We start from the raw sequence: 13218 nt of genomic DNA, 5'->3' as shown, positions 1-13218 counted from the left end.
ACTTAACTGCAAAGAATTCTGGGAAATGTAGTATAGTCATGTGTCCAGGAAGAAGAGGAGAATGGATTCCAGTGACTAACCAGCAGTTTCTGTCACCATGCTCCAAACAAGTGAAATCTAAAATGATTCTGGGCTTGGAGCAATTGGGCATCACTGTAAAACTGTGAGGTTTACTGGCCCCATCTTGGAGTTAGTCCTGTCAAGATGGTAAGAAGTCTGAAGGACCATCTTGTCATGTGTGTCCCATGATCATACGGTGGAAATGTGCAGAGGGTTCTCTCCACTTCCATGCACATCTGGGCTCCAACTCCATTGGGGCCACCTGGGGAACAGAATGGATCTTGTGGGAGGACAATCTCTTGAAAGCACATGGGTTCCTAATCCTGCTGTGTTTATTAACCATCTGTGCACCTTTTTAAAGAATACAATTGCCAGGGCTTCACTCTAGATACTCTGAAGGAAAATCTTTGGAGGAAAGACTCAAGCATCTACATTTTTTGAAGAAAGGCTTCCTGGATGATTCTTTTGTCCAGTAGCTTTGGGTACCTCTGGGCTAGGTTGTGGTAGAAACCAAAGCGATATAATTGAAATCCCATCATCCAGTTTTGGCATCCTGCCTCCAGGGTTGATTTGGTCCTGGCCACTAGCCCAGCAGGCAAGCAGGTAAGCTCAGTACTGAAGCCAAGTGCTTGTCCTAAGCCATCCCAGGAAGTGACAGCTCCTACAGTTCAATGTACCTGGGCTTATTCTTTGTTAATGGGTGATGTAGGATATTGGTGAAAGTTGGCTGGAGCACCTTCCAGGCTCTAATTTTCACCATTAGGTTCTTTGGAGTGGAACTTGGGAACCTTGATTCCCTGCTTGGCCTAGGTTGGAGCAACCCCAGAAATATTTTCTAAGGAAGTCTAGGCCTTGGTAAAATGTGTGGGGCCTTTCTGGCCCAATGTGAATGGTGAAGAGATTGATATTTCACAAAAGGATGCCATCAGGCTCTTAGCCCTACTGGCCTTGCAAACTGAAGCAGTGACACCCCAGGTCCTTGCCAGAAAACTCACCCCAAACCCTCTGCAGTCTTCCTCTATCTCAGTCAGGAAGAGGCACATTCCACTGACTTATTCTTGCTTCTAGGCAGGGCTGCTAGATCAGGTCACAGGGATTGTGTCCCGTGCACAGCCCCCATGGGAGGTTGGGGGTTGGAGAGAGGAAAGTCCACTCACCCTGCTGTGCACCCTGTCTCAGGGCTGGTGTACCAGGAGGAGCCGGGGAATGAACCCTTTTCCTCATTCAACCAAAGGCCCCATATGGCAGCAGCGGCCTTGCCTGTAGCTATGATTAAGCTTATACCTGGATAGGGCTGGGCCTCAGAAAGCTAAGCCTGTGGCCCATGATGCCTTTTGCTTAGCTGTATTCCATTTTCATTCCAAGAGAGGCAATGTAAGAAGCAGTAGAAATGCTGGAACCAGATTGTCTGGGTTCAAATCCCACCTTCGCGACTTCTTGCTGTGTGCTCTTAGGAAAATCATTTGACTTCTTTGTGCCTCGGTTCTCTCAACTGCAAAACAGAGATAAGGATATTATCAACCTCATGGGTTGTGAGAATTAAATGAATTAATATGTGTAGTGTGTTTAGAAAGTGCATAGAACACAGAATAAGTGCTATGTAAGTGTTAGCTGGTATGATGGTGTTAATGGTGAGGATGTTATCGAGGACATTGCCCTGGACATCATGGGCCCCTTCCCCCTACTCCCCACCCATTATAACTTTTCTCTGAGGCATTTCTCTTAGACCCTGAGGCCAGAAAAAGCTATGGTTGTCCTTAGCAGCAACCTGTCTTTATCGTATAGACACTGCAGTTCCTGTTTCCATCTTTGCTTTGGGAGCTAAAATGAGCAGTTTCAGGCAATATTAACCATTTGTAGAGGCTTCTGGGGATGGATGCTGTGTGCTCACTGTTCCTGACCCAGATACTTGAAATCATCCTTGATTTCTCTCTTTCACACCCTAAAACAAATCCTGTTGTTTCCTTCTTCAAAACCTTCCACCACTGTAAGCCTTTCTTCAGGACTAATGTGGTGCAGGCCCTTAGCTGGGTCTCTGCTTCCACCCTGGCCCCTAAACCCTGCTATTCCTATAACAACCACTGTGGCCTTTACGAATATAAGCAAATTCACAACACTCCTCTTTTTTCAACACTTCAATTACCTTGAGAAAAAAAAAAAATCATGATTTGCACTGCCCCCATTGTCTCCATCCTTACCTGCCTCATGCCCTCTGCTCCAGTATATCAGCCTCCTCGTCCCTTTACTAGATGGTGCATGGCCAGGGTGGTGTTTTCTCCTTGGAATTCTTCCCTCCAGATCCTGCTGAGGCTTGCTCCTTCCCTCTGCATCTGAGCCTCTGCTCAAATGTCATCACATCAAAAGCCCTTCCCTGGCCATCTTTTCTAAAGGAGCAACCTTCCATCCACCCTGGCATTCCATATTCCGCTTATTTTATGTTATTTTTTTTCTCAACATTTACCACCACCTGTCATAAGTTGATTTTGTCTTTCCCCATTGGCGTGTAATTTCCTTTCGGGTGAGGACTTTGTCCTGGTCAGCCCAGTGCCTAGAACAGTGCTCAGCGCACAGCAGGGCTTGATAGAGTCATTAAAGAAATGACAGGCAGAGTGAAATGCTTCATTTTACTATGTCATCCCCATCTTCTCTGACCTGGTTTCTCCAAGGCTTGGAAGCAGAATGTAAAAATACACACATTACACAAAGACAGAAGCAAAGAGACAGATCCAGGTAGAGAATAAATAAACTTTTCTAAGTGCTGGATGATTCCTCAGTGGAAGATTCTGTTGAGGAAGTGAATCGTGGCTGTCAGCGGGTTGTTCTCTGCTCTGTGGTTCATTAGAATACTCTGGTAACCCCAGCCTGCCTTCACAGCGCCGGTGGATGAACAGAGAGTTTGCTGCAGGAAGAAAGAGGCCCCTGGGCTGGGGATAAGCGTTTTAAATCACCATACTTCTTTTCTTCTTTTTGGGAGCTACGAAGGCCATACTTATACACTTGCTTCTGTGGAAGAAAGAACAGTATTAACTGGCAGAGGTGGAGACTCCCTCCAGCAATCCATGCTGTTAAAGATACTTCTTTAGTTGGAAGGTGCTCTGGGATCTGTACCTTGAGTTGTGATCCTATTTTGGTAACAGAGTTGGGAGTACCGTTTGCTCTTCTTCAGTCTTGGAGGTAGTGGTGTTTTCCTTTTCAGTGCTGGCTGTAGGCAGTTGTATAAGACAAAGGTTCTACTGCAGCCGTTGGCTCCAGGATGCCCGGGGTGTGTGGGATGTTTGTCTGCTGGTGGTTTTCCCAAGGCTTTTGGACAGTGATACGCATCAGCCTTTCTCTTCCCTTAGCCCAGATATGTGCACCTACACCACGGCTGAGCAGCATCTCCGTAGGGGACCTGCCTTCTCGCAGACCCCGCCTGAGCCCCTTAGAAAGCTGGAGGGAGGCACTTTCAAGCATCCTATGCACGGGAGAGCAGAAAATCTGATGCAGACCATTTGTGCCTTTTGCTATAGGAAAATGCAAAGCTGGTAGAGTGAATTAATTCTGAGACAGACAATAGAGTGGGGCCCCGGGCAGGGTCATTCAGGAGACACAACTTTTTCCTTGGATCTTTTAGCAGAAGCAACTCAGTTCTGAGCCCTCATAACTTCCGAAGATTTCTTGGAAGACTCTGTCTCTGCTCTGAGGGCAGTTAGAGAGAGCATCCAACTTTTCAGAACCTTCTGAAAAGGAGCCTTTTTATATGAAAGAGGGCTCCTTGACCATAGCTGGACTTAGCAATGACTGCTGGGGACCCAGCATCTGACTCTGTGGATCCAGCTCATCAGGACATGTGTGTGAGGAGGGGAACATTTCCACAAGGGAAAAATGCTATTAGTGGCCTTACTTTTGGCCTCTGCTTCTATTCACCTCCTAAACCGATATGATTTCTCTAACGCTATAGCATACTATTTTCTTGAACCCATTTCTACCTCCTCCTTGTAAATAATTATATTCATGAAAAGGGGAAACCAATGAAAAAAAAATTGGTCTTAATGTGGGGTAACTTACGAGCTGGAGGAACAGGCAGCAACTGCATTTTAGGAACTATCTCTTGTAATTATCCACATTCGGAGATTTAAAACAAAAGCCGCTACTGGTCTGTGCTGTTAGCTAATTGTCAGACAACAGACAAACACACCACGGCCAGAAAAATCCCCACTGAGTTTGGGCGGCTGATTTCTCTGGCAGCAAATGAAAGCTTTGGCTGTTGCCCCTGGCTAGCTGAACAAGCCAGGACTGAGTCCACCGCGTGCCCCCCTCTGTGGACACTGCTGGCACAGCGTGTGTTGGGTGGGGGGAGGGAGAGGTGAGGACACCCTCACAATTTTAGGCAGCTGCACACCCATCCAGGGACACCACACCGGCATAATTCATCCCATACCTCCCAGCCAGGGTGATCCCAGCCTCAATGAACAACAGTTTGGAGGCGCTGTTTACAAATCAATTTCCCCCTCTAAATACGCTGTTATAAGAGTGGACCCTTCTGCTTGCCCAGCCTGGGCCCACCTGTCACTGGGACTTCCTAGCCAGTGGTCATACTGTATTGATCTTTTTAATCCCCTCTCTTTGAAACACAGAGCCAGCTGATGTGGAGCTCCTCAAAAGAAAGACTCTCCCACCGCCCCTACCTCTACAGGTAGCTGCAGATCGGGGCTAATTCCCCACTAAAAAGTCTTAATTGGCTTATGGGGAGCTGAAAGATCTCTCATGTGTTTACAAAGTGAAAGGAAATGATGGGTCTCAAATGCCCTAGTCTCTCTGTATCCATATCTTGGTGGAAATCAGGTGCATTTTATTTTTAATTGTTTTGAGATAGGACTGGAGTTTTGAAGGTGGGTGGGGATACTGTTTCACTTTCGTGGTTGAACAGCGAGTGGAAGGGAAGAAAAATCCCAGAGACACCAACATCAGGCAAGACACTTGATGACTTATTTTCTTTTTTATTTATTTTTTATTTACACGAAATATCTGCAGTACAAAAATGTAAACTTTGATAGCTCATAATAATAGAATAAACTCTTTATGTACAAAAATACATTTTCATATGAATGAAGCATCTTGAATAAATTAAAGTACTCTCCAGCCCAGTGCCTGAATAGCTACGCAAGAGTCTCGGGTTCTTCCTAGAGCAAGCCTGCAGTGGTGGGGGTCAGGATCCATAATGCATGAAGCCCACTCCTTGTCTCTCCTTTTTAAGCCTTTTCATTGTATTGTCAGCCGGCTCAAACCGAATTTTCATGCTCGTTTTTCTTCATTAGAGTTCTACAAATTGTAAAATTGACTTTTCACCTCGTCTTCAGGGACTGATCTGTCCCTTTTCTAAATCACACTGAAGTGGTGGCTGGGGTCAGCTCTGAGCCAGCCACAAAGGAGGTTTTGTGGTGTTCAGAAAGTGCAAAAGGAAAGGCCGTCTAGGGGCGGGCAGGAGGGGCCCGGGGCTGAGGGCTGGAGAAACAGACTAAGGGGCAGCCACTGCGAGGGTGCAGCGACCTAACAAGCGGCTCAGGTATCCCCTACCCCTTTAAAGCTCCCGTTTCTTCCTCTGCCTGGACCTGGGGTCCCAAGGCCACAACTGGGCCCCCACCTACTGTCCGTCGCCTGGGGGAGGGGGACGGTAACGGTATTCAAAAGGGGCCCTAGTGGTAAGGGATGAAACAGGGCGTCGTGTGGAGCAAGTCTTTGGGCAGGCCCGGGAAGGAAAAAAGGGGGTCGCCAGGGCCATAGGTGAAGTCTTCGGAGGCGGCGGGGCTACTGGGGTCAGAGAGTGGCGAGGCGGCAGCGGCGCAGGGGGAGGCGGCGGCCCCGGAGCCCCAGGACTCCGCGTCGCTGACGGGGCTCGGGGGCCCGGGGAGGCAGGGGGCACACTGCGGCGGCAGGAGGCGCTCTCGGGCACCGCCCCCGGGCAGCCCCTGGTCGGCCAGGCGCAGAGTCTCGGCCAAAGCCCAGATGTAGTTGTAGGCGAAGCGCAGCGTCTCGATCTTGGTGAGCTTGGTGTCGTCGGGGAAGGAGGGCAGCACGCTGCGCAGCGCGTCCAGCGCCGCGTTCAAGTTGTGCATGCGGTTGCGCTCGCGGTCGTTGGCCTTGACGCGTCGGCTCCTGCGCAGCGAGTGCAGCAGCGCCTCGGAGCGCACCCGCGCGCGGCCCCTGCGCCGACGCCGCTCCTGCTCGTCGTCCTGCGCACGAGGAGTGTCCGACGCCCCGGGAATCCCGGGTGAGCCCTTGCGGGCCGTCATGGGCGGCCCCGAGGCGGACGTGGGCTGTTGGAGCCTGGCACAGTCCTCCTCGTCGGTGAGGAAGCCGGACAGGTCGCTGGTGCTGCTGCTGCTGGCGCAGTCGAGGTCCGAGAGGCAGGTCTCCAGAGGGGCTGGCATCGTGAAGTTGTGCAGGACCGATGGACAGCTAAGAGAGCGCTTAGAGGGCAGGAGCCCGGGCTGAGGGCAGGGCCGTCGGGGCGCACTTACGTTCCGGATGGCCCGGGTCTACTCTGTGCCGGCTGCGGGCGCCAAGGGCTGGAAGGGCGCAGGGGCGCACCGGGAACTTGGCCTCAACTCCTCGCCTCGCCTGCAGGGGCCACGCTCCCGCCGGTCTCCCGAGTGATCTCGCCGGCGATCAGATCAGCTCGTGTGAGTACCGAGTGTGGCACACGACCGGCCTCAGGACCCCTTAAGTACTCGGCGCAACAATGGGCGCCCCCCTCCCTAGCCACCTCCGCCCCCGAGGCAGCCCCCGTGAATGGAGCTTGGCGGCAGGTCAGCCCCGTGCGGCGCCCGGGTATTTGCATAATTTATGCTCGCGGGGGGCCACGCCGCCCCTCCCCCCTCCCGGAGCGTGCCCGTAATTACCGCGGGCCAATCGGCGGCGTCGCGCGGCCCCGGGGCGGTCTCCGGACTAACCCGGCCCGGGCGTCTCTAGGCAGTGAAACGGAGGCGGGGGCGGCCGGCGATTAGCCGCCGAGGCACGCTCCTCCAGGGGCGGGCAGGGAGCCCCTAGCTGGGGTGGGATGGGGAGGCGGGGCGCTGGGCGGAAAGTGTGAGCCGCGCAGCGAGTTGCGAAAACCTGGAGCCCGCTGAGAGCTTGGGTTCGCTCCCTCTCCTCAGGCTGCTGAGTGGCTGCGTGAGTTTGGGCTAGTGATTTGACTTCACTTTCCCCATCTGTAAAATGGGGCACAAGTCTACCCTGTTGAGGATGATGTAAGATGATGTTCTTGGGACACGTGGCAGGGCGCTTTTGTGACCCAGCGCCCCAGGAATGGTTGCGAGATGCAGCGCCCTGGGAACCCGGGGAAAACCCTATTTAAGAAAACCAGAGAGTGGCTCAAAGGGCAGAGGGCGGAGACAGGCACCTCTGCTTCGTCCAGGTTGGTGAAGAAGTAGGGGAATGGCTCTATTGACTTTCACCTAGGGCAGGGTGCGGGCGCGCCTGGGGGGGGGGGGCAGCGAGGAAAGCGAAGGCATGGATGCTTTCCCAAGTTGAGTGGCGTCTTGGCCGAACCCTCGTAACCCTCCAACTACCCTCCGCCCCCAACACTGTCCGAAGCTTCTTAAAGTAACAGAGGCATGCGAATCCCCTTCTCTCCGGCAGCCCTCGCCGCTTCCCCCAGCGCCCACCCTCACCACTCTTTGTGCTGCGTCTCTTGGAGCGGCACTTGCAGCCTCTGAGACCCCCTCAGGTTCGATAGCCAGCGAGGCTTTCCCGCCCCAGGAGAGACGGTAGCAAGCACTCAGTGGAGCCCCTCGCCCCCCATCCCTTCTCCCTCTTAGTGAGGTAACAGTGCCCGTCCCAGCAGAAGGTTTCCACTCTGCATGTTACGAGTAGCTCCTCTCTGGTCACCAACGCTGGCTCTGGAGCGATAGAGACCCAGACACCCGCAATTTTGTGCTTAGGGGAAAATAGTCACGAAGGAACAGCACCAGATTATGGGGGTGGGGAGTTAAAAACAAAATGAACACCTTCAGAAAAGTTTCAGCCTCCTCACCATATCTCAGCGGTGGCCTTGGGCCTGGTGCCTGACCTGTCCTCAGAGCCCGAGTGACTCTGCTTGGGACACTGTCCCTTTCTGAAGGGATGCCATTTGGAGGCAGATTCCATCTTGGGTGGCTGACCAGTGCTTGTCTTTTTTTTTTTTTTTTTTTTTTGCTCCACCCCGTGGCTTGTGGGATTTTAGTTCCCCAACCAGGGATCAAACCCCGCGTGTTTGGCAGAGCACGGAGTCCTAACCACTGGACTGCCAGGGAATTCCCTGACCAGTGCTTGTCTTCCAGCTCACTGGACTCGACTCAGCCCTCCCTTCCCCGCTGCTGCACCCCACACATACTTGAACCTGAGGGGAAGGCTGGACATGTATACAAGGGCTCTAACAGTTTTGCTAGAAGTCACAAAAGTGACTTTAATCAGCTTGAGCGAGAAAGGGAAATTGGTAGGTAATACTGGGCATCTCAAAGAACCCAAAGGCTGCTGGCATTTGTGGGATCCTGCAGGAGCCCGGAGTCCTCACTCTGCTTTTTGCCCTGTGTCTCTCTCCCTGTATCAGCTTCCCCATGGACCCAGCACGTTACCACCAGCCTCGACCTGATGATACCTCTGGGCCCCTATATTATTTTCTTGAGACTGCTGTAATAAATTCCCACAAACTAGGGGCCTTAGAACAACAGAAATTTATTCTCTCACAGTTCAGGAGGCTGGAAGTCTGAAATTAAGGCCTCAGTATGGTTGGCTCGTTTTGCAGCTCTGAGGGAGAATCCGGTCAGTGCCTCTTCTAGCCTCTGGTGAGTCCTGGCAACACTTGGCATTCCTTGGCTTGTAGATGCACCACTTCAACGTCTGTATTTTTCTCCTTTGTGTTTCTGTGTCTTCTTTTCTGTCTCTTGGCCACTTGAATTTCGGACCCACCTTTATCCAGGATGATTTCTTCTTGAAATCCTTACCTTAATTCCGGCTGCAAAGACCTTTGTTCCAAATAAGTTCACATTCTTAGGTTCTGGGCTGACATATCTTTTGGGAGCCACTATTCAACGTACTACAGCTTCTTTTCCAAATTACTAGAAGAGAGAATCTGTTTGGTCAAGGGAACAGAGTCATCTGAATCATTTATCATTTCTTGACTGCCTTGCCCCTGAAGACCCTTCCCATTGAGGAATGTGAATGCATGAACACCTCTCTCCCCATTCCTGGCAGTTAGGGTGTGGCTGTGGGTTAACTGCATGCCCCACTTGGAACTTAGGCTCTGAGCTGGTGACAGTTCAGAGTACACTTGTGTTGTAGCAGCAGCTTAGAAGGGCAGTGGCCAGTGGTGGCAGAGGTGGCCAGGAACCAGTGGGTGTCCTGACCTAGCTTTTCCCTGAGCGTTTTCAGCTGTGGATCTGCACCTCCTTCCCCCCACACCCCCATTTTCCAAGCCTGGTTCTCCAGCCTACCCACTGATTGCGTGAGAACCTCCATAGTAGGCCTTTTCCAGTAGGGCTTTTTTGCTTGAGTTGGTCAAGCTTGATGTCTGTGGTTTGCTAAATAAGGCACCAAGTTAAACACTAAGGTTGCCAAAGCATAGAGAAAGAGGCAACCCATATGCTGTATTGCTTGCCTATTCTGGGCCAAGCGCTGTGCTAGACACTGGGGTGACAGAGGGGAAAACCTGGCTGGTGGGGGGCCATCGGCTCTGAGCCTCATAAGCCTAGGGTTCAAGGTCGGCAGAACCCTTGGAGTTTATTCATCCATCTGCTGCACCTTGTACATGGGAAACTGGGGCAGCAGATGGGGAGGTCTTTTCTCCAGGTATCCCAGGGATTACTGGTGGTCAAATTAGGACCAGATTCAGGGGTCTTTTCAGCCCCCATTCCATGTTTTTCCATCACAATTAATCAGTCAATACACAGTAAACACCTACTGCATGCCACCTGCACGGTGCCAGGTGCTCTGTGGAGAGTCTTGGGGCAGGGGAGACGTGGCCACAGAAAGGTGACCTGCCACTGGCTGAGAGAAGTGCTGGGGCCCCACTAAGGGAATAGATCTGAAGGGCATTGTGCACCCGCCAAAGGGAAGGGGATGGTCAGGGAAGGCTTCCTGGGAGAGGGGGACTTGAGAGGCCTTGAAGGGGATGGGATGTGAATAGAATAGAATAGAATCTAGGTAGAAGGTAGGGGTAAGGATGACTGTGGCAGCCAGTCTGAATGGGGCTTCTCTGGGGGGTCTAGTTAATGAGGATAGGGGACAGTTGCGATGGGCCTTAAATGGCCATGGCGACCTTTCTCCTTCCTTTCTGTCTCCTCTCCTGCTGCTTCTTTCTGAGCAGGGCTGTCACAGTTGTTCCAGTGGTTTATTGCACAAGGGCATCCAGGGCAAGTCGGGGCTAAAATCTAGCTTCTCCAGCACTTGCTAAGCCATGCTTTTCACATGTGCACAAAGGCACCTCATGAGCTAGCGGTGACTGTGCTCTCCTGCCTTTGTCCCCCACCTCGGCCGGAGCCTTACTGACCTGACCAGGCAGGCATCTTAGCCTTGCCCTGTCTGCTCCTGGCTTTGGGACAGTGCATGGGGCAGCTCCTCCCTGGACATTAGTGCCTGTCCCTTATGTTTTGAATAAGTAAGTGCACCTGAGGCTTGGGGGCCCTTCCTACAAGTGAGCCACTAAGGATGGAACTGAACCCTGGGAAGATGAGAATGAGATGGTGTCTTAGGCTCAGACCTGCTCCCTATGAGGCTCAGAGCTTTCTCTTTGAGAGAAAACAGCTGGACCCCTTATAGAAGGACATATATCCTTGCTGGGGGAGATAAAAATTTCTCCTACCCCCATAATCCTTTGGAGCCTAGTACAGAGCACATCTGTGGAAACCCTCATTCTCAGAGCACAATAGGATATGATGTGAGCATGTAATAAAACCACCTACAGCAGGCACTGAGGTGGTGAGGGCTGAGCCAGGCGTTCTGGCTGCCTGATGTGTGAGCCATTCAGCTGCCAATGTGTGGGGGGCGGAGGAAGGGGGGGTACAGATATTCCAAGGGACTGGATTAAGCCAGAGTTTCTCACACTGTGGTCACCTGAGGTGGTAGTGATGATGGGGGGCCCCACCCCGGATGCCCAGAATCATAACCTCTGGAAATCTGGACCACATGCTGAAGTCACTGTTGACTTATACCTAGGGCGTCTGTTTGCCCCTCATATTGGAACAGATATCTTGCTTTAGCATCCACCCTTCTATCCTGTGCTTGCGTAAGCCCTTGAGGCAGCTTGGGCGTGTTCCTGTGACACCTCAGAGGAAGTCCAAGTGATGCCAAGACTGGGGTTCCTCCTGCAATTTTGCCTGCCTGTCTGACAACTGGGGGCGTAAGGAGAGAGGAGGGTCCTGGAAAGGCGTGCAGGTGCACACCAGAAGGTGAATAACTGTTCAAGGCGGCTCTGAGGGTCTGACTCAAGACCGCTGTGGAACCAGTAGGGAGGTGATTTCGGTTCCTTCTTGAGAGGATCTTTCTGATGTCAACACACTGGTGAAGGGGGCAGCTTTCTGGAGAGATGGGAGAGAGAGGCTCTCAGTGTTGAGCAAGTCATTCGATGCTTCCAGAGTCTTTTGAGATTCTTGGTGTATTTTTTTTTTTTTTTTTTTTTTTTTTTTAGTGAACAAAGGCCAAAATAGGAGAAAATAGTGGCAAATGATAAATGTTTATATATAATAGATTAGTGTGGTTAGTACATAAAAATACAAAGCAGTCTGTGCTGTTCCCAAGACAATTTCTGGATTTTAAATGAACATTAAATTATAGTGCCTGTAGGCATGAAGATCCAGGGGTGGGTCCGATTTAAATTTGTGGTTGCCCATCTTCCTCCTCCAGTCCCTGTCAGTGTCTCAGTGACCACGTGTAGACTTCAATCACAGTTAGTACCCGCAGCCCACAGCCCTTCTGAGGTCATGAGGCTGAGTCAAGTGGCCCCCTTGCCCATCCTCCCTTTCAGTTGTCATAAACACATAAGCCCAAGGTTGAGCAAACTATCTTTTAGAGGTGCTGTGTTAGGAATGAGGCTGAGGGATTAATGTCCCGTAATTAGAAGTGCTGGGATGGGAATCTGCATGTGTCGGAGTGGGGAAGGACACTATTGCATTTTGTCATTTGCCTCCAAATTGTTTTAGCTGAGATTGATTATTCCCCACCCACTCCAATTGATTAGACAGAATAGTAAGAGTGCTGTGGCACCGGCATGTATCTGAATGTTGTGAGGTTACAGGCAAAGTTCTTTTCTCACAGTATACCTGAGTTCTCAGGAGCAGTTATGACAGGAGAGGGGAATGGTGCTGGCACCTGACTAAGCCACTCATCCATCTGGGTCTGGCCATGGACAGTGCACAGCACTGAGTTTATAAGGTCACTGGACAGTGTTGATGTCCACAGGGGTGGCCTTGATGGGAATTTTTACACAAAGTAAAGCTATGGAGAGGGCCACCCTTTCTAAACAAAATTGCTCCGTTTCCATCATCCTTTTCTTTCTGGAGCTACCTGCGGGGAGGGGAGAGCATTGGTTTCGTGGGTGGCATTTTGGAAAGAAAATGTCATAATCTTTTTAGAAAAAAGGAAGAAAAGGTGCAGCTACTCAAGAGGACGGGATGAAGGATGATGTGGGCCCCAGAGGTGTGCAGTGTTCCTTTCAGTCGGTTAAATACACCCGCAGATATGCGTTTCCATCTGAGAGAAGCAGGGTGGGGTTGGGGGAATGGAAAGGAGAAACAATTCCCTATTTTCTTTACTGATGACCCATGACAGTTGTGGAAGGGGGGCAAAAGGGGGGGAAACGAGGCAGGAGGGGGGAAACAGAGGGGTCTTTCAGTGACAGAGCAAGGAAAATGGCAAATTATCCATGGTTTCCAGAAATCCGTGGAGGCCCCTTCGGCCCCTGCCCTGCTAAATACAGTGCCGGCTGTATGCATTTCCCACCTCGGAGATGTCTGCTTGAATATCCTTTGGCACTGTGCGCTGACGTGTTTGGTTGTGTACAGTCTGCCTACGTGTGGGATGAATCTTGGCCTCCAGGGGAAGTCCTGGTACAAATCTACTTTATTCTAGTGCTGCGAAAGAAATGCCCTCCAAAGACACACTGGGCAACTCTGCAGCCGGATAAATTCTTTCCACAAGAATTTT

The 13218-nt window shown here is 51.3% G+C and overlaps 1 protein-coding gene across 1 annotated transcript; it reads right to left on the bottom strand.

Annotated features, from left to right (window-relative positions):
• Positions 1-5735: 5735 nt before the first annotated feature.
• Positions 5736-6470, bottom strand: NEUROG1 (neurogenin 1; the record flags this gene model as incomplete). Its single annotated transcript, XM_082835289.1, has 1 exon — positions 5736-6470. One exon carries the CDS (start codon positions 6468-6470, stop codon positions 5736-5738), a length of 735 nt encoding a protein of 244 aa, XP_082691415.1.
• Between the last annotated feature and the right edge of the window lie 6748 nt (positions 6471-13218).

The sequence above is a fragment of the Leucopleurus acutus genome, assembly GCF_964270905.1.
Source record: "Leucopleurus acutus genome assembly, chromosome: 3".
Lineage (NCBI taxonomy): Eukaryota > Metazoa > Chordata > Mammalia > Artiodactyla > Delphinidae > Leucopleurus > Leucopleurus acutus.
Note: the sequence above shows the minus strand (reverse complement) of the source record. Positions and strands in the feature narration are given on the sequence as shown.